This window comes from Lissotriton vulgaris, chromosome 12, assembly GCF_964263255.1.
Source record: "Lissotriton vulgaris chromosome 12, aLisVul1.2, whole genome shotgun sequence".
In the NCBI taxonomy this organism is placed as follows: domain Eukaryota; kingdom Metazoa; phylum Chordata; class Amphibia; order Caudata; family Salamandridae; genus Lissotriton; species Lissotriton vulgaris.
The window spans coordinates 738,306,769-738,327,839 of record NC_141700.1 but is presented as its reverse complement, the minus strand read 5'-3'; the positions used below and the strand labels follow the sequence as shown (position 1 = coordinate 738,327,839).

The window sequence follows — 21,071 nt, the reverse complement described above, 5'->3', positions numbered from 1 at the left end:
TACAGACAGAAAAATAAATTGTTTTCGGTATCTATTTTTACGGACAAGTCAGTAAAAATAGAAAACAGAGACCCTGACTCATAATCCTTGTGTCTGTGAATGCAAAGAAAAGCTTGTAGAGAAATCTAACACAGCATTTTTTACCATTACAAAGATAGATTTTCTCTAAGGGCACTCAACTTCACATTCTCTTTAAATTATCTTTAAGGCATGTGTACAAGACAATAAATAATAAAATTGCACTATTTTAGATATAAGGTTTCCTTAGTTGTGTTTATCTTTCCATTACGCAAATATTATTTCCCTAGAAGATGTTCTCTGGTATTCAATTCAGGCCGCAGCAATATTATGTAGCACTTTGGTAAAAAGATGCAAACAACTATTCCAGCACAAGAAGAGATAATGCCAAAGACCTCCACCGCCACCATGTATTTCCCTTGTGTACTCAGATAGCCTGGGATGAAGGACAACCACACACTGAGGAACACCAGCATACTGAATGTAATCCACTTGGCCTCATTGAAACTGTTGGGCAAATTCCGTGCCAGGAAGGCCACCACAAAGCTAATGAAAGCCAAAAGACCCATGTATCCCAGCATGCACCACATGGCAATCGGAGAACATTCATTGCACTGCAAGATGATGGTGCCTATCTTCATTTTCATGTTCTTCTCTGGGAAAGGTGGGCAAAGGACAAGCCAGGTGGCACAGATGAGTACTTGAATGACTGTACAAACTGAGACAGTAACCATGGGTACACGAGGGCCCAGCCACTTCCTCATATTACTTCCTGGCTTTGTGGCATTGAATGCAATGACAACCATAATGGTTTTGGCTAAAATGCATGATACACAGAGAGCAAACAAGATTCCAAAAGCAGTTTGACGCAGTAAACAGGATGCTGGTTGAGGTTCTCCAATGAAGAGTAAAGAGCAAAGAAAGCTCAACACAAGAGACACCAAGAGAAGGTAAGTGAGATTCCTGTTGTTGGCTTTCACAATTGGAGTGTCCCGAAATTTGATGAAGATGATCAGCAATATTAATGTTATGAAGGCGCAGAGTATGACGGCAACAGACAGAGTTGCTCCTACAGTATCAGTGTAGGATAGAACCTCTAATCTCTTTGGTACACAATCACTTCGTTTCTCATTGGGCCACTGGTCACTTGGACATGGCCAACACTTACTGGAATCTGTAGGAGAAGACACACATTTTAGAAATAAATAATGCATTTAAGAACATAGACTGATCAAGGTGTTAGATACCATAATTATAATGATAGAGTCACATAGAGAGTGCCAAAACATATACTTGTTGAAAAACCCTTTCAACAGCACTTCTTTCTTCATCAACATCTCTTAATTGGCAGCCACTCTAGTGATCTATTCTAACCAACAAGAGCTTAGGTTGATTTCTGGATTCCTTACCTTTAAGAAGTTCAGAGGATCATCTGTCCACTGTAGCTGGCAGCATCAACATGTGCACATATACCATGTCCTGCACAGCATTCAACACTGTTTTCATTTCCCTGAGTTATCTAGGTTGGGTCACACATGTCAGAAATCTCCCAAAAGGCCAATAATCTGCACAAGTAAGATTGATTGAATAGAGACTGGGGAAGGCGTAGATTAATTTACCACTGATCCTTATGAAGCGTGTGACAACAAGGCATATTGTGGCTGAGACACACTGGCAAGGTGAAATTAGGCACTCACAAAGGGTAGAACAGTCATTCCCGATTCATATAAGAAGGATTAGAAGAAAGTTGCATTGTCTATCAAAGTAGTATTTGTAAGGTTCACCCTTTTCAGTAATCACCATTAATCATTTATCATTCTCCACCTTTGTTTTATTTTCTCTTCCCTGTTCTCCTCATGTTAGGATTTATTCCTGCTTCACCAATGGGGGTCATTATTCTAACCAATGTTTGCTTTCCAGCAGGATGTGTCTTCTCCCATTTACTGGGGTATTTAATGTAAACAGATAATCTAAACTAGGTTAATGTTTGTTCTAACTAATCCCTGAATAACCATGATGTGCAAACTGTGGAATATGACCTTAATATCAGTTTATAAATTCTAAGCAATTTTCTCTCACGATGCAGCTATATTTGCACTATACAAAATGTCCTAGTTTCCTCAAAAATAGTCTCTTCTGTGAAAATGTGTCCTTCAAAAATGTTCGAGCTTTCTTCTCTACCTCTTCTCCTTAAACACCTTAGTTCACTTCTCTTCTGTTGCTATTTATTTGTTGCGTTCATAGACCTCGATTTAGTCTTCTTATTACCTTTCAACTGTGGTATACAGTCAATCACAAAGTGTGTGACTTCTGCCACATACTACACACAAACGGCCTTTTTATGATGTCGGTCGGAAACTAAACCACCCAACTCCTCGTTGGATTTGGTTCAAACTGACTCACGGTTGGCGGTTCCGCCCGACTGGTTATGATGCTTCAGAACACCATTCGGAAGGACTCCTATTGACTTCAATGGGAGCCTGTGTTCTGCCTAAAAACACAGGCTGCTATGGGGAAAATTGATGTCTTCAGAAAACCTTGCAACGTGTCACGGGCACCCTATGGTGGTCCTTGGGTACCCCATGACCCATAACCGGAGGACTCAGGATGAAGGGGGCCTTTTAGGGGCCAACAAAGTCAGTTTCCAACAGCCTTTTTATGTCTGATAGACCGAGTCAGAAAGGCTGTCAGAGACTGACATGGTAATTGGTGGGTCTAAAATGCTGTCCGTAGAGCTGTATGAATCTGCTCCAAGTGGCTCAGATTCTCCAATTGCCGGTCGGAACTGATTCGGAATGACTGAACGGTTTCTCTTCCGACCACAAGCATCGTAATTGGTCGCTCAGATTTGTTTCTGAACGAGTTGATCGGAAGGGTTCCAACATGGTCTAGGAGAATCCGACTGTCAGTCGGAGGCTTTCAGACCGACATTGTAATCAAGCCAGTAATGTTCACAATTATTGCTTATCCACCTAGCGGCAAGGGAGCTTTGCTTTAGGAAATGTGTTGTCCACATTACTTTTGCCTGGACATCTGGCTTTTGAGTTCTTGAGTAGATGTGGTTTGTTGGTCAGGCACTAGCTACATGTGCTCTGCTTGAAATTCAAAAATATCTTTGCTGTTAGCATGCCACATTTGAAATTTTGGTGTGTCCATTGCAATTAGTTTGGGCTTCATAAAGTTTAAATAAAAATTGCACGGTTGAAGAAGCTATTTTCCCACTTACATTTAAACATGTTTGAACACTAGGCTCTGACTATCCTGGATTAAAAGAAGGATAAACAAAAACATTAAAATGACTATTGTATGTTAGGAAATGGAAAAAACGTAATATTAGGGCTAATACAATTAATGAAAATAATATATTTGATTATCTACAGCCTCTGACTGGCTTTTATTGTATGTCATCTTGCCTTCCTGAATGTTAGCAACAGTGGCAGTGAAGAGCTAATCCAAAATATCTAGCCCATTCCTTCACACATGAGTGCCAGAAAAAACATCCAGTCTACAATGAGGCTAAATTGATCAACAATCTGCCTTCAACTACCAACCTAAAGCATGGTTTTGCAAAGCCAACATTTCTCTCCTTTTAAATATGGGTGCAGAGCTACTGGCTTTAACAACACTTGTTTGGTTTGCGTTAGTTTATGGCCAAAGCCATTAAAGGATGGCCTCCTGCGTTTGTGCATGCTTGTGAATGCATCTGCATTTATCTTGGAATGTTTTTCTTGAAGTATAAATAATTACAAGATGGGCGTTGATGCATATCCACTTATGTGCACATACTGGTGACCATATTGGGAGTGATCACAACCGGTAACAGCTTACAGGACCTCTCAAAACAAATTTTCGCAAGTAAGAAATTGTTATAAAAAAAAAGAAGCAGGGGCAAAGGGAGGGAAGGAAAGAGACATGGAATCAGCCAACAGAAGTGTGGGTAGGAGTGCTGAACTGACGTGGAATGATCAAAGAGTGCTAAAACGGCGAATGTAAAAATAGTGCCCTGATGTCAACAATGGAAGGATGCAACATATCCAATCAAAAGGATGATTTAGAACCTATGTTCCAGTGGTGGGACAAAACAATAATAGAGAGTAAATCCATGGAAGGGGGAACATTGAACTGAGTGATACAATAACGCCATTCATTAATGACTAAGAGGCAATCACAAATCCCAATCTGTTTCATTTTATTGTAAACAGCTAAAGCTCTCTGTAGGCACGACATAGAAATGGCTGCAGGAAAATCTAATTTTGCATACCATGAACACATGGGCTGCTGAAAGGAAGGCAACATTCTTCATCTCTTCATGTGGATGTTTCATACCTATAAGAAAGGAGCCACACACAGGATAGAATGGAAGCAAACTGGACCAGGAGGGGTGCAGATTACTGTTGATCCTGGGAAGGCTGAGTTGGGCCATGTTTTAGGGGAGTTTTAAGGGAGGGACGTGGACAGAAGTGAATTCATCTTTGTTGCTGTATTGTACAACACTCTTCATTAACTGATGCAGTAAAGTATACTTCTCTAAATAGAACTAGGAAACAATACTGAAAATAGAAAGATTCTTAATTCTTCTACAGGTTTAATTTCTAAAAAGAAAAAAAAACACTTAAGCCTGCATGCTTTAAGAAGTATAAGTCACTGACTGGTTTTATTCTAGTCATAATGTGATAAAAGGAACTGACACTGTATGGCTATCTTACATTTTTAGACAAATTTATACTATCTGGACCATCACTGTCAATATTCATAGGTTTTTATCAGGGCCTTTCTTTAGTAAGCCAGTGCCTCTGTCTTTGTAATCATTCAACCTACATGAGCTTTGGAATTATTGTATATAGTTGATGCACCATGGTAAACTTGCTTTTATCGATCAAACTATAGAGGTATTGTAATTAGATCCATGTAAATAACCATGGTAACTACTGTTAAATTCTAACCACCATGATTTTTTATCGACTGTTTTTTCTTTGCAAGCTTTTTTGGTTGTTCGACTGAAATAAAGTTTTTTATGATGATGAAAATAGAAAGCAAACAAAAATCAAGGTGTTAATTGTATGAGTAAAACTAACTCTGTATAACCATCCACAGAGAGAGCACTGCCTAGTACAGACAATGACAAGACATTTTCCCCGCATGCTGCTTCACTGATAAAATGCGTACTTGAGAAAACCTTGCATTTAGATTTGAATGACGGAAACTATTGCTTTCCTCCTGGTCTTAGGGCGCTAGACATTTGCTTTTCCCGAAAGATAGAGGGGGCCATGTCCGATCCAGAGCAGCCAGCCCACATACAATACTCAGAAGTAATAAAACAAGAAATAAAAAAAATTGAACTGTATTACAAACAACTGGTATTGAATAGCAATATCTCAATAAACCTGTAAGCACCATATTTAGAGAACGGCAGCCAGGATGCTCTATCAAAAACATGGCGGATGTCCTGCCTGCCGTATTACAAGTGCATTATGGCCTTTGTCTCTTGGTATACTGCTGACGGGATCTCCTTCGTATTTGAAAGGAGTATCCCTTCTGCTCTACTCTAATTATGGCCCTTAGAGTTTTAGTGAGATACCAATACCAGTTAGAACAACCTATTCAGTAATTCCCAAATCTACATACATATCCACTGATTCACCAATAGTGATGTCATGAGTGATGTCACTGACCATTTCATTAGTGATGTAATATGTGACGTCATCAGCAGTGCAAATCTAATTGGCTGTCAAGCGGTTGTAAACATTGGAAACCAGGAACTGTTGGCAGCCATTTTGTGCCCCGGTAGAAGCAAGGCTGAGGAAGTCAGTGAAATATGTGTGCAAACCACGCCAAGGGGGCAGGATAGACATACCCTGACCGACTAGGCCTGCACAGGGACTCTAATTTAATATATGCGGGGGGCTCATGGGGACCCCCGCAGCCACGGGGACCGCCACCCCCAGGGCTTCTTCAAAATGGGTGGGGGACTCTCAGGCCCTCCCAACCCAGGGGACCGCCACCCCCGGGGCTCGGTTATAATGTATATGGGGGCTCATGGGGCACCCCGCAGCCCCGGGGACCGCCACCCCGGGGCTATTGTGAATTGGGTGGGGGGATCTCAGGGCCCCCCAGCCCCGGGGACCACCCCCGAGGCAATAATTTAATGTATGCGGGGGACCACCCCCCGGGGCTTGAAACAAATGGGTGGGGGCTCTCAGGCCCCCCAAGCCCCAGGGACCATCACCCCTGGGGCTTAACAAAATTGGGTGGGGGGCTCTGAGGCCCCCCAGATCTGGGGACCACCACCCCCGGGGTTTCAAAAGAATGTGGGAGGGGGCCTTTGCGGCCCACCTCCCGGAGCCCTCAATGGCTTTGGGGACCGCAACCCCCAGGGCCGGCTCCTGCAGTGTCCCGGGGTGCTCACTACCCGGGACACTGCTGTTTGCAATGGCAGGACAGAAGCATTACGGCTTCCACCCTGTCATTTCAAACTGCTTTGCTTCAAAGAAGCAAAGCAGATTGCTTTTACATATGGGGAACAGCATGTTAGCTGCTCCCCATGTGGAAAAGCAATGCCGGCTCCCACAGGAGGCGGGGAGCTGGCGGGACAGTAAGGGGATTGGGGACCCCCCACGGTTCCCAACGGTGAGGGCCAGCCGCGGGGGATGAGGTCCCCGGGCCTTAAGTGTCCCGGGAAGGGGGCTCCATAAAAATATTTTTAAAATGTGGCCATGCCCCAGGGAATTGGGTCTCCAGTGCCCGGAATTGGCCATGGGAGGGGGGACATGCGGCCATCTTCCCATAAATATTTTTTTTTAATTTAATTTGGGGGTGAATTCTGGGGGATGGGGCTCCCAGGGCCCCAAAAAAGAAAAAGGAAGGGGAGCCCCCCTTCACAAAATATATCTATTTTTTTAAAACGGGATAGGGCCGGAGGCCACGCCCACTTCATGCACCACTCTGCAAATGCGCCCCCCTGGGGCGTTTTCAGAGGGGGAACAAATTCCCCTTGAATACTGCGGGTCCCTGGGGGCCAACTAGCCCACCAGGTACCTCCAGTATGCGCCAGGGTGCTGCGTTGCAGAGTGATGTTCTGAGGCCATGCCCCTTTTTACACCTCTCTGCAACGCAGCTCTGTGGCGCTTACTGGAGGTAGCTGGTGGGCTAGTTGCACCCTCCTGGCATAATGAGAAAAGGCTTTTATCAGAGGTTTTTTTTTAACTTCACTGCACTTCACCAAATAGGCAAGAGGATTCTTCTTACTGAAGCAAATTTCTGAAGCATCCGTTCCATGGAAATTCAGAAAATTAAAAAAAGCCACATACACCTGAATTTCTCTTTTGTCCATGTCACTCATCTGAAGAAGGCTGTCATTTTAAGACTTTATCCAGACCCTCCTAAGGATGAACATGTCAAATACAGCTCTTATTTTTGTTTTCCTTGTTTGTTCGCTGTGGACTACTTTCACTGTTCATTTCCCAATACTGAACTTTAAATGATTTTGTTCTAAACAACAGTTCAAATGTTTAAAAAAAGAATATAAATATATGTAGATAGATAGATAGATAGATAGATAGATAGATAGATAGATAGATAGATAGATAGATAGATAGATAGATAGATAGATAGATAGATAGATAGATAGATAGATAGATAGATAGAATATTTTTGGCTTCTGACCAGGGTTTTTTTTTACATTACTCACCCAATAATTCTCGATAATTTGACATGTTTCTTCTATTGCAATATGTTTCTAATGTGCCCATTAATACACAGACACACCGGATCATAATAAAATTGCCACCTTATTGTGCATTTTTGCTTCATATTTTGGGTAACTAATGCCCATTTTGTGGTGTCCATGCAACATATGAAAGCGAATAGCTGAAGGGTACTGACAGAACAGTCCACACTCTCCCTGTGGTTCCTATTGCACTTTTTCAAAGATTTGCTGGAATGAGATCTAAACAGTTTTAAAGCTGTTTTTAGCCAGAGCTATATTAGACACAGGCCTACCTCTTTCTTTTGACACCTCTCCTTCAGAGCATGGGAGGCAGTCATAGCAGCAGACTGGCTGCCCTCTTCGCCCTGCCTTGTAATAACCAGGAATGCAGCTTTCACTACAAGCAGAACGAGGAGCCTTAGGGTGAGAAAAAAAGGGAGAGAAACATTCAGAGCTATCATCTGTGTACATTTTATTGGTATACAGTTCTACTCATCTGAAACTTTTAAGTGTAGAATCCCTAAATCCATGACTGAAGAAACCCATTCACTTTATCTACCATCTAGTTGCTGAGGGGACAGAAAGGTCACTCCCTTTCTTGTGCATTGTGTGTTAAGCATGTGACCCTGTTACATTAATCAGTGGGAATGACACAGACCAAAGAAGATCCAGCATGGGCCCAATTCACAGAACTAATTCCCTATGTAGGCTTTGGTTACATACTAAAAACACATAGCATTCCTAAAAGGTGATGTTACACTTGTTAAACGATTAATGACACAAGGATTCTTGAGTGAAAATACTACTATCAGGAGTGTAAGTTTACATTCCAGGGTGGGCGTTCAACGCACATTCGTAAACACCAGTGGTAAAAAATAATAAGTGCCAGTGCTCTTGTCAGGGGGCAGCTTGCACCAGCCCATTTCTCCGGTTAGCACCACCTAAAACAGAACCAACTACTAACCAGAAAAGCAGGAAGAAGGATGTTGCGTAATGGCTAGAGCTGCTGACTTCAAAACTGGGGAACCTGGTTCGAGTCTCGGCATCAGCTCAACATCCTTTGATTCTGGGAAAATCATTTCGTCTCCCAGTGTCAACCCTAAATTAATGTGTCCTTAACTGGTGTCATGGAAAGTGCAGTTGTTGATGAGTAAGTGCTGGTGCTGTGCACCAGAAAACTCTGGCTCAAATTAAGCACTGATAAACACTCACAAACCTTGTAAATACTCACAAATGTACTTGGTTGTTCGGTTTTCCCAAACCTTGTCCTCACACGCTCCTACCCTAGACATTGGTTGCAAATTTACTCCTGTAAAGCATAAGGTATAATCTCTTTGCAGACCGGAAATGGGCAGAAAACAACCCCATCAATGTTGGGCAGCTGAAGAGCAGGGCTTCCTCCATGTAGAAAAATATGCTTTTCTGTTGCATTTATAGAAAGTCTTTTCCACATGCGTAATATTACTAGGAGCAGTCGGCTCAGACGGGGCGCAGCAGGGAAGGGCACGTGGTGGTCAGGGTGTGGTTCGCAGCACAGCCAGGGAAGGGGAGCCTGGGCATTATCTCCATGCAGGCTGTAATGCAGCTTGGGTGTAGAACGTGCAAACTGGTCATGAATGTTTGGCCGGCCTAAGACAGCTGGCCAAACGTTAATGCGCACTTACAGAGTGCAACCCACTCTTCCACTGCTCTGTCAGCAGAGCCGCCCTGCCCCATTTGCAAAGCTGCCACAGCAGGGAAAAATTAAAAAGATAATAACCTTGAGATTTTATCATTTCATTTTTCCTTTATTTTATTGCTGCAAAGCAGTGGGGTGATGCTCCCCAACCTTGGCAGAGGAGCTGCCGCTGAATAATACATTACTCACAATTGCGCATTTCAAAATCCCTTCCCTTGCATAAAGATATGAAATTAAAAACATTTCCCAGGAGCACTCTTGTATCCATACCGGTACCCTATTTGATTCCACATAATTGCATCCATGTGAAAACCATACTTTCTAGCCAAGTAAAACAGTACATTAGGACACTTCTCTAGGGCATAAACCAACCCAGATACTGGACACAAAGTAAACCTAAAAGCACGGAAGTCACAAAATGTTTTAGTTTATGAAGATGTGTGCCACTGGGCATGTGAACACATCGATTATGGACACTGACTCCTAATTGCGACATATTGACGTGTTGAGGTAAAGATTTGGCTATACGGGACACAAGCATGTCTAATTTGAAAAATAATAAGAGGTGGGACCCACAGTTTGACGTAAGAAGCGCACAATCAAATGTCGGAGTACTGAATTTGAAGGCTGCATTGTTTTGAATCAACCTCATGTCTTTTTCATCCACCACAGACACTTCCTTTCCCTTCAGCTCACTGTGTTATGTTCTTTTTCATCCCTGCTTTATTTCTTTGTGATATTATTTTGTCTCTCTCTTTCTCCTTCCCCCTTTTTTGTTTTTTCTCTCTTTTGCTGTAGGTCTAAAATCTGATGTGGAAAAATAAGTGCTGGACAAGAGAAAATGTGTGCTAGTGTGGCACACATGCAACCACTGGATCAAATTAATCACTGGACAAAAGGAAAACCCTAGACATTTTGACAAAGAGGGGCATTGTTTGCAAGGCTTGATGAGGCAAGGGAATCCCAGCCCCTGCAGCTCCAAGAACATAATTGAGAGAGTGGCACATACATTTCTTTTAATTATTTACAAGCTTTACTGATGTCAAAATAATCTGTTTCGATACAGTGCAGCCCCATAGCTACTGGAATATTTCTAGTATCTCTTTACATAACTGCTCACAAAATCAAATGCTTATAAGCACTATATTCAGGACCTATTACTATGATATTAATCAATTAAAAAAACGCGCTGTGGTAGACCAACCCAACACTCTCATTAAGAAAGCCTAGATCACTCAATGCCCTAGGCCTGACATAACAATTGTTTCATGAATGCTTAATCTCAGAGCCATATCCTGAAAGCAGCTGTGATATCAAAAATAGTTGTTCCTTCTGTGTGACAAGTAGTCCAGAAGCAGACACTACAGCACTTTCAATTGAAGCTTCTTAGCAATGCTGCAGAAGACAGGCTAACTCCTAGATGGTGGATAAACGGAGGACTGGAGCTTGAAGATGAAGGGTACAATGGCAGAATCAGTCTTCCAACCTTCAGAGGTTGATATCTTTTGTACTATGATCTGGATAATAGTTAGACTATAGGGACAATGTAAATGCATAATAATAATTTGTGAATGCACCCTAAGCATGACCTGTCGATCATATATTAATTGCACTGAATGCTGGTTTTTATATGGTTTAAAAATTCAACCTGGAGGCATTTGCTGAATTTAGAGATTCACAAAATTAGGAAGAGGTCTTGAGGTGGTTTATTAGAAGTAAGGCAATCAGAAGTGAGTTGCAAGCTCATGAGCAGGTGATAAATGCCATATGTTGGACTCCCCTCCACCTTGCTCCTTCCACCCTGACCCTCAGCACTGCCCTTCCAGCAACCCAATCCTGAAGATGATCCTGATCCACTAGGATCGAAACGTCGTTGACTCCTCAGCGCAACTAACGGCGCAAAACATCTTGTGGTTCAATTAAATCGTTCAGTCATTACCTACCCAATCATTGTAAATCGTTCCTCTGAACCACAAAGTTCACTGTACATACTTCACAATTTTGTCACTGTGTGCCTTTCGCTGATTTCACATTCTCACTTGTGTCGCCACTTTTATTTCTCACAAGCACAATTGTGCACCAAGTCCAATTCGGGCTGCCTATGCATTCTCTGCCTACAGTGCTGTTACAACTGTACCGTTTTTACTGTTACTTTAATTATATGATGCCATGTGCACATTTCAAAAACGTACCAAGAGTCTCCCTTCTTCCTTCCTTGTAATGTATTGCACGTACTTGTTTATTTGACTCCCTTAATAATGCCAGTTCAGATATTGTTGCTTCCTTTTGGGATTAACAGGAGGGCGCCATAGGTGGTCCTTTGACCCCCACAACCAGATGCAGCAGGGAAACTCGCTTTGCGACAGGCTTTCCATTTTTAAAAGCTCAGCATGGAAAGCCTGTCGTAAACCGAGCATCGTAATCTAAACGGCAGAAAGGCCGTCCATTGGGATTACATTCCGGTCTCTGACTGGAAGACGGGCTCCTTGAACCCATCAGAATCCACCAAGAATGACCGTCTGGTTTCAGTTTTCACCACCTGCATTGTAATGCGGCAGTCGGAACTGAAACCCAGATGAGGCCTTTAGTGTGTCAACATGTTTCAGCCCAAGTAAAAATTTGCCAGGATCTCATCACGTAACTAATGTTCACATGGTGTTCATAAGACAAACACATACAATGGCATTCTAAATGTAGTACCAATGATATTTGCATACATTTCCATGAAAGAAAAACACAAAGGTAATAACTTAAGTAAATAAGCAAAGTAATTATACTAAATAAAAACCAACAATGATAAAACATAAAATGAAAATAAAAGTCATTTTTAAAAACACAAGTGCAGAAATGCTAGGTAAACAGCATCTAAAAATATTGCCAATACTATGCAATCAACGTGAAAGTCCATTATATAAAATACTGATAATTGTACAACAATTCTAAATGTGGCCCATTTCCAATTAGAGGTATCACATAATTAAGTTTACCACAGCAGAAAGTCGTGGATGTCATTTAGAGGGAGTAAGGGGTCGCCGCTGTGACAGCTAACGTGCTGCCTGCTACTCCTGGCACATCTTTTGCGAAGGGCCAGGAGTAGCAAGAAGCAAGTTGGCGGTCACTGCTGCAAGCTATGACTAATTCAAAATGACGTCCATGCACGTCCATGCATAAGGAAGTACTGTGAGAAAAAAATACTCACACATTTGTATCCAATTGAACCTCAACAAATGTTATCTGACAAATTTGCATTGGTAAAAAATGCGAGGCTGTGATATTAATCACACCTGGCAAATACTGCATGTGCCTTCTCCGCATTACTCAGAATTCTAATATGTACAATGACATAAGTCACCACACATATCGGAATTCACGTGGGTGATAGATAATAGATGGATTTATATGGCCATAACTACTTCAATTTCCGGTAGGGTTCTTGATTTGTGAAGCCTCAACATAACCAGAAATATAGACATAGGCCATTTGCTCCTTAGACCCAAATCGAGATGATAGAATTGGTGACTGCAGATGATTGTGTCATTAGTCTGATCACAAAAACAATGAGACAACTGGGGTACCCCTTTAAATGGAATTGGGTGGTTTCTTGTTACAAACTAGCTCAAGCCAGTGACAAAAAAAATTCAGAATATTGACAGAATATGGTCTGTATTTGTGAGCACAACTGCAACATACCTCTTTCCCTTGCCTGGCCCATGATAATGCACTGCTGTTGATATAGAGCTCTTGCCCCTTTTGCTGCCTTGTGTCAAATGATCCAACACTCTCATAGTGGATGGTACCATCGGGCCCGCGCTGCCAGTTGATGATGTCATAGGCTGCAGGAGGGTTGCCATATTCATCGAAGAATATCTCTTCCCCCATCTTGTTTTTGAAGCGTAAGCCTTTCATGTAATGGAAGAGCTGGAGATATTAATGTACACATTGCTAAATCATGACCCATCCTGAGAACACCTTAGTTAGCCATACACACAAGCCTCTTGTTGACCAGCCAGAAACATCAGCACATGAACCTCATCACAATACTACTGGCATAAATTGACTTAATAAAACAATTGCTACATTCATTTGGAGACCAATCACATGTATGAAACTCAGACCAAGTGCATTTGTAAACCCCATATTGCCGATTTCCTGAAGGTAAGCCTAGCTTTCTCTTGGGTATCCAGCTTCATGTAGGCACCGGCACCTTTTCAAGTGATCATTCTCTTAAAGAATATGTCTCCTCCCTGTGCGAAATTGTAGTTATGCCGGAGTAACCGGACTAATGTTACTAATTACGCAGTAGTCTTGTGTTGCGAAATTACGCAATTACACCAGCTTGAGTAATTAAGACTATTGTGTGGCAAAATCCTGCAGGAGAAGCATAGAAACAATTAACCCGAGAGAACAGATGCTGGCTACTGCTGTTCATGTTCTGTAGCATTAAGTATTAGATTTTCTTTGCAAAAAATGCACCCCTGCCTTATTTTGATGGTGAGGGTGTATTTTGCACTAAGAAAACAGTGCTAAATGCTGGATTACACTACTCACACAATTACGCATTATTCCAAGTAATTTCTCACTGGAAAATTACTCCAGTTCTGCCCACAGCCAATTCCTAGCACATGCATTAACCAATATATAGGACTTCAGTGTGCATTTTCCCAGTGCTTCCATCGCCTTTGTCACTCTCTGTAGTATCTCCCTCTGATCTATCTGTGCTTCCAAGCTTTCCCTCTGCCACTAACACACTACAGGTTCACCCAAAAAATTCCAGCAAAGCAAAATATTTCTTGCTCTTACATGAACAAATTGGAGAAGTATGCCTTGACTGAGACTCTTGATTGCAGACAATTTGCAAAGAAACATACCTGCCATGGCTTAAAATCCAAAAGCTGCCCACATGCTTTAAGGGTAAATGGTCCATAGCCTGGCACACAAGATAGAATGCTCTTTAGGGCATATGCCACAGAGTAAACAGCATTGTAAATCATATAGAAAACTCGTGGATCTGGCTCATTTTCATGTTTTGCTTTGAATTTTTCAAGTTTCTCTTCACCCCTGCAAATGGCATTGTCATCAACAGACGGCATATTTGCCAGAGTCATATTGGATCCAGGACTGAGCCAGAGACATCCCATTGCCAGTTCCCAGAATTGTTTAACAAATCTGTCCTTTGGGTAGTCTGAAGGATGAATTTTTAGGAGGTAATCTTTGAATGCTGGGATTATCTCCTCTTCCACAGTCAAACCGACAGTGTCACTCAATACATTGACAAATTCGCTACTTATTAGCCTGGGAGCAGTCGCCCACCCTTCACTTGCAATCCACACCTTGCTTTTGATGTTTTGTCGGGACAATGATCTTATTATTGGGAGCAAAATGTAGCCTGAACAAAATGCAAGAATAACATTGACTGAAGAGTGTGCAATAGTCTCCACAATGACATTGGTTTTTGTGGCTGAAGGTTCAATAGGTATTGATTCATGAAAAGCAAAGCAAACTCCATATTCCAGTAGCTGCTCCTTGAGCCGCTGAGAACCTAATCTTCCGTAGTCATCATCATTTGTAACAATGCCCACCCAGGTCCAACCAAAGTGCACCACCAGCTGTGCCAATCCCTGGGCCAGGCTGTCATCACTTGGGATTGTTCGGAAGAAGGAAGGGAACTCATACTTGTTGCTGAGTAAAGGACTGGTTGAATCATAACTGATCTAAAAATGAGAGATTAAGCCATGATTATTTTATTATAATCATTTCAATAATTGTTTTTATTCGCAGAACAGACCATATTAGAAAACAATATGTACAATGTACAAATAAAAAACAATGGATTGTATGAGTCTTGAAACTCAACAGATAAAGTGTTAAAGTAGAAGTAAACCAAGAGTTATACAAGGCAGTTTCTAAACAGGTTTATTATGTGGGTGAGGTTAGAATTCCTTTATGAATTTAAATTTGTAGATGCAAGTAATGGAAAGAAATTGAACTATGACAATTCACAAGGCAGTGTAGGAGGCAATGAGAAGTTGATAAAGGCTTTCATATGACTGGATCTTGAGTTTTCGATTTAGGACTGATGACTAGTGTAGTATACCTGAGTAATGTTCAGCTGCATATTTATCTTGGTGCAGAGTAGAAATATCGCCGCAAAAATATCGTGGGACAGAAATAGCGCCACAAAAATATTGTGGGGAAGAAATATCGACGACAAAAATATAGCTGACAAGAATATCGACTGATAGGTAAGTAATATTGATTACATAAATATCTTTGTAATAAATATCATTTACACAAATATAGTTTACAAAAATATCGATGTATTCATAATTTTATGTATTTTTGTGTTTTTACTGAGAATTGCTTGTCATTTTATTATATGTTTTAGAGTTTTACTAGTTATTCATTTATTTTTAGTTTAATTCTGTGTTTTTTAGTTCCGGAGCAGGTTGTGGGTTTATAGGGGAATAGGGTGGGAAGTAATTTAATTTAAAAAAATGTATTGAATAATTAATGTGTTAATTGATTAATTAATATTAGTTTAATAATGAGTTGTTAATTAATTTTAATTGGTCAATTAATAAACAATTAGGTTAATTGTTTAATTAATTTTAGGTGTGTGTTGTGTTGTTTATATGTGTAAATTGTGTGAAGAGTGGTAAGTAATTACTTTTTTTTATTGATTAATTATTAAATACTTTTAAATTAATTACCAGTAATTATTTGGTAATTATTAATTGGAATTGTGTAATTAATTTTAGGTGTGTGTTTTGGTGTTTATATGTGTAAATGGTGTGAAAGGTGGTAAGTAATTAATTTTTTATTGATTAATTAATCAATAATAATACATTCATTTGCATTAATTAATTATAACATTTAATTGTGTAATTAATTGTAGGCGTGTGTTGTGGATGTTATTCTGTTAAATAATGTGTAATTAAATGTGTTTATTATTTTTTATAATAATAATAATATATTTCAATGTATATATTAAATTTGTTAATATTGCAAATTTAATTTAATAAAAATGTTGATGGTTTTGTTTTTTATTGTTTTGGCATCCAGCTCGTTCCCTACTGTTGTACTCATTGGAGTGGGAATGGTCATTTTTACCCCTTCCCTATCCAACGCTTTCCCTACTGTTGCACTCACTGGAGTGGAAATAGTAATTTTTACCCCTCCGCTATCCAGCGCTTACCCTACTGTTGCACTCATTGGAGTGGGAATAGTAAATTGGACCCCTCCGCTATCCAGCGCTTTCCCTACTGTTGCACTCATTGGAGTGGGAATAGTAATTTTTACCCCTCCGCTACTCAGCCCTTTACCTACTGTTGCACTGATTGGAGTGGGAATAGTAATTTTTACGCCTACGCTATCCAGCGCTTTCCCTACTGTTGCACTCACTGGAGTGGGAATAGTACATTTTACAGCTTCGCTATCCAGCACTTTCCCTACTGTTGCACTCACTGGAGTGGGAATAGTAAATTTTACCCCTCCGCTATCCAGCGCTTTCCCTACTGTTGCACTCACTGGAGTGGGAATAGTTATTTTTACCCCCCTTTTAACTTCTAATGTTTTTATTTTGTTATTAAATGTATGTATTATTTTTTAAATAATTTATTGGGTTACTTAAATATAGAATATTCTATTTAAAAATATTTATATATGTGTTTTTTTTATTTTAATATAATTAAAAAAGTTTATAAATGAAATAAAGATAATAGTTAATAAAATGTATTTAAGTAAATATATGTATATGTACACTTTTTGTGTTTATATGTATTAAATTAAGTTTATTTGTTATAATTAGTTCAAATGTACATTAAATATAATTTATTTTGTTAATAATATTAATATTCTTTATTTGATTTATTTTAAGTTATGTTATTTTTTAAAGTCAATATTTTTTACATCTATATTTTTTACATCGATATTTTGGAGTCAATACTGTACTTACCTGTTTAATATAGGGATTAAATATTTTTGTAATCAATATTTTTACATCGATATTTTTTGCATACTTTTTTTGTAATCAATATTTAAACATGGAACCATTTATCTTATATCTGGATAATCCTGACTTTGGTATTAGGACTAAATGTAAATTCCTCAGTTGCTTCTGAATCTTAAATTGGGGTAGACCTAACGTATGTAGTCTCTCCTCCATAAATGTGATCACAGTCCTATATTTTAGTGAAGACTTGAAGGCTGCATCAGGTTTGAGTAATTCTCAGTAGTCAAGGGGGCCGATTATGATGGCGGGCGGACAGCTGCAAAAGGGACCGCCCGCCATAGTTCGGCGGTCCCACCATATGAATTATGATGCGCAGTGTGGCAGGTGCATCCTGTATATTTTACATTGCGGAGGGCTGTGCTGCAAGCAGCACCCAACACAATGTAAAAAATACATGTTGTGCTTTTACATGCGCAATGTGACAAGGCACCGCTCGGTGCCTGCCACATTGTACATGCAAATGCAAGGGGGTACCATAGTTACCCCCATGTGTACCCCCCACCCCCAACACCCTGGGGGCCCGCAACAGGCCCCCAACAGCAGGAACTGCCAGCCTTTCCATGGTGGCAATACAGCCAAGGAAAGGCTGATCACAGCCTGCATAGTAATATGGATGGCGGTGTCTTCCAGACACTGCCACCATAATAAACCTGTTTTCTGCCAGTCGACGAGTAACCCTGGGCGAAGCACTACGCTACGCTCGCGGAGTTTGCGAAGTTTGCGCAACTTCGCACTACGCGAGCTGCACGTAGCACAGTGCGAACACGCGTAGTGCAGCGTAGCGTAGTGCAGCGCTCATTTTTTGCTTGTTCGCGGTCCTGAACGTCATGTTCGCGACCGCGAGCAAGCAAAATGACATCCCGGCGAGATTCTCAACGCGGGGAGGTAAGGTTTCTCATTGTGAGTGGTTGCGCATGCTCGCGACCACTCTCAATGACAAACTACCAGTTTGCGTTGAGAAAGCTGCAGCTCGAGTAATAATGTACTTGAGCAGCAGAAAACTACAGCTCGCACTGTGCAAGATGCCATTTTCAATGATTGCACAGTGCCGGATGCTTGTCCGCACTGTGCAATCATTGAAAACACATCTTGCACAGTGCAAACATGCTACTACGCAGCTCGCGTAGTGCTACGTGAAGTTCGCGAAGTGCGACGTGCACTTCGCGTAGCTTCGCGTAGCGCTACTTCCCGAACTACGCCCACCCTTATCGACGAGTCGACCGTCGGAAAAGCGGCAGAAGGTCTTTCCGTCCGCCACGGACCACCCAGCCTTCATAATATGGCGGGGGTCTTTGCAGTCAGGATGGCGGGCGGATCACCCCGATGGGCCGGCGGTGACCACCGTCGGCCCGGCGGGTGCAATTCACCCGCCATCATAATTGGCCCCTTCGTTTTTTACATCGTATTCACCCATACTGTGTTTGTCTTTGTAAAGTAACTCAGGAATACAATTCCTACATGCCCTGACTTTTGAGTCGTCTCAAGTAAATAGACATACTTAGTGCTGTGAAGTAGCAAAGGTAGTGTCTTCAAGCTGCCACATTACTCTCACACATGTCTTACCTGTGGGTATCTGTAAAGTCCCAACAGTCTGGCGATAGACATTGAGATGGAGGAACTAGACTCGCCAATAATGGCAGTGAGAGGTGAAGGACTTTTGCATCTGTAGTTCAGGGTGGGTCTCCCTTGTCCTGTCAACATCTGCAGGGTGCCCTCAATTGCCTTCTTGTGTGAAGAACATGTGTCGGAGATCTGAATACCCAGGGTGAGGTTTGGAAGGATAGTCTTCTCCCGGTTTATTTCATCAATGGCAAATGCCATGGCTTGAACGCAACCATAAGTTGTAACACTGAAACTGTTGACAAAGTAAAAGAGAGGGCTTGTATAAGTGAGGATGTGTTTTCTATTGCGACCTATCCCGACTTGCCTCATGAGTTGAACCTATTACTATCACTTTGCCCTTTGTTAGTTGTGCCTCATTCTCGGAAGCAGCACTTAATGCCACACGAACCAACGGCAGCCATTATGTAACCTAGCATGAGTGTCAGTCAGCAGTAGGAAAAAGACTTGCAATTAGTAGTAGTAACAATACTTCATTCGGTTGTCATAAACCAAATAAATATACACACACAATAAAAATCACAGAAAACAAATAAAATAGAACATGAAAACAGCAAATATACAGTATCAATTCAATTCATACTTCATATCCACCCTAAAAAAACTATGAATATGTTTATTTTCCCCTAGTATATAGTATTGGCTGTGCGAAACTCAATCTCTAGTTTCATAACGGAGTAATACGTTGATAGCAGTATTCGAGGTGATTTTAAGGCATTAGCCCAGTCGCGACAGTATGAGGTAGATTGGAACAAATTGACCCCTAATGGGGTCAGTGCAAATTACAGCCACCAATCATGTGCTACTGACATAAATTACAAATGCAATATCCTACTAAATACTAACATCTTTTAAAAAAGGTAAAATATAAAGTGTGCAAAAACACTAAATAACTGCTTTTAAAACTTTGCTTCTGTTGTGCCAAATTGCCTGTAAAAACGTACTCACTGCAAGTATGATTTTGGGACAGGTGTTGCTTTTTAAGTTCCTAAGGCTACATAGGGCCCATTAGGATGGCGGGCGGATTGCCCCCGCCGGGCTGACGGTAGCCACCGCCGGCACGGCGGGGACAATCTGTTCGCCATCCTCACTGAAATGACCCCGTGCCACATTAGGATGGCTGGGGGGTCCGTGTGGGACGGAAAGACCGTCCGCCGCTTTCCCGCCGGTCGCCTTTGCGACTGGCGGAAAAAGTGCGTACAAATGGTGGCGGTGTATGGGAGACACCGCCAACCATATTACGATGCTTGTGGTCCTATGCATTTCCACTGCGGCATTGCCTCCGTGAAAAGGCATACGGTCTTCACTTTGGGGGCCCATTTTGGGCCCCCAGGGTGAAGATGGGGGGGGGGGGACACAAGAGGGGTGCACATGGGGGGTACCTCTGGCAAGCGAATGTTGAAATTTAAATTCAGGAAATCTTTCTACAATCAAATAACACTACAACAGAGTGTTTTCCATTCAGTGTTAATAGTCATCATTAGTAGGCCTCTTTCACTGTGCCATTGCTGGTGTGGCAGTCAGTTATGGTAGGTGAAAATATTGGGTTTCAAGGTGAATGTTAATATGATGCTTAGCATCCAGATGAAGTCAGCTACACCTACAGCATTTCTTATCTTGGTTTTATCATTCCACTGTTGTTTTCTATGTTCAGACTTAGTCACTTTTTTGGAAGTTGAATATCTTCAGCAACGCAAGCCACAATGCTGTAGTCGACAAATATCTCCAGCAGGAGAAGGCAGGATGATGTAGCCGATAAGAGTTCTAGGAAGCCAGATACCCCTTTGGTAAAGGACGGGTGAACAGGATTTGTGGCTGCGGAGAATAATGTAGCAGGAGCTAGCGCGAAGTCAGGTTAACCAGCAATTCTTCTTGGGCGGATAGACAATCAGGTTGGGTCCAGTCTTCCCTTGGTTCTCAGTGCAGTTTTTAGCCAAAAACGTTCTAAGTCCGAAGTTATGGATTTTGGCTATCTGGGCTCCTTCAGCACCACCACCAAAGGTCCTGGACAGAGGAGGCACCACATGGGGTTCTACAAC

General features: G+C 41.4%; 1 protein-coding gene across 1 annotated transcript; it reads right to left on the bottom strand.

The window, feature by feature from the left end:
- Window positions 1-296: 296 nt before the first annotated feature.
- Window positions 297-19,233, bottom strand: LOC147678463 (vomeronasal type-2 receptor 26-like). Its single transcript, XM_086946584.1, has 5 exons — window positions 18,976-19,233; window positions 15,005-15,112; window positions 13,092-13,319; window positions 8,017-8,140; window positions 297-1,192 (listed from the first exon to the last, which is right to left on the bottom strand). The coding sequence occupies exons 1-5, from the start codon at window positions 19,231-19,233 to the stop codon at window positions 297-299; spliced, it is 1,614 nt and encodes a 537-aa protein (XP_086802710.1).
- Between the last annotated feature and the right edge of the window lie 1,838 nt (window positions 19,234-21,071).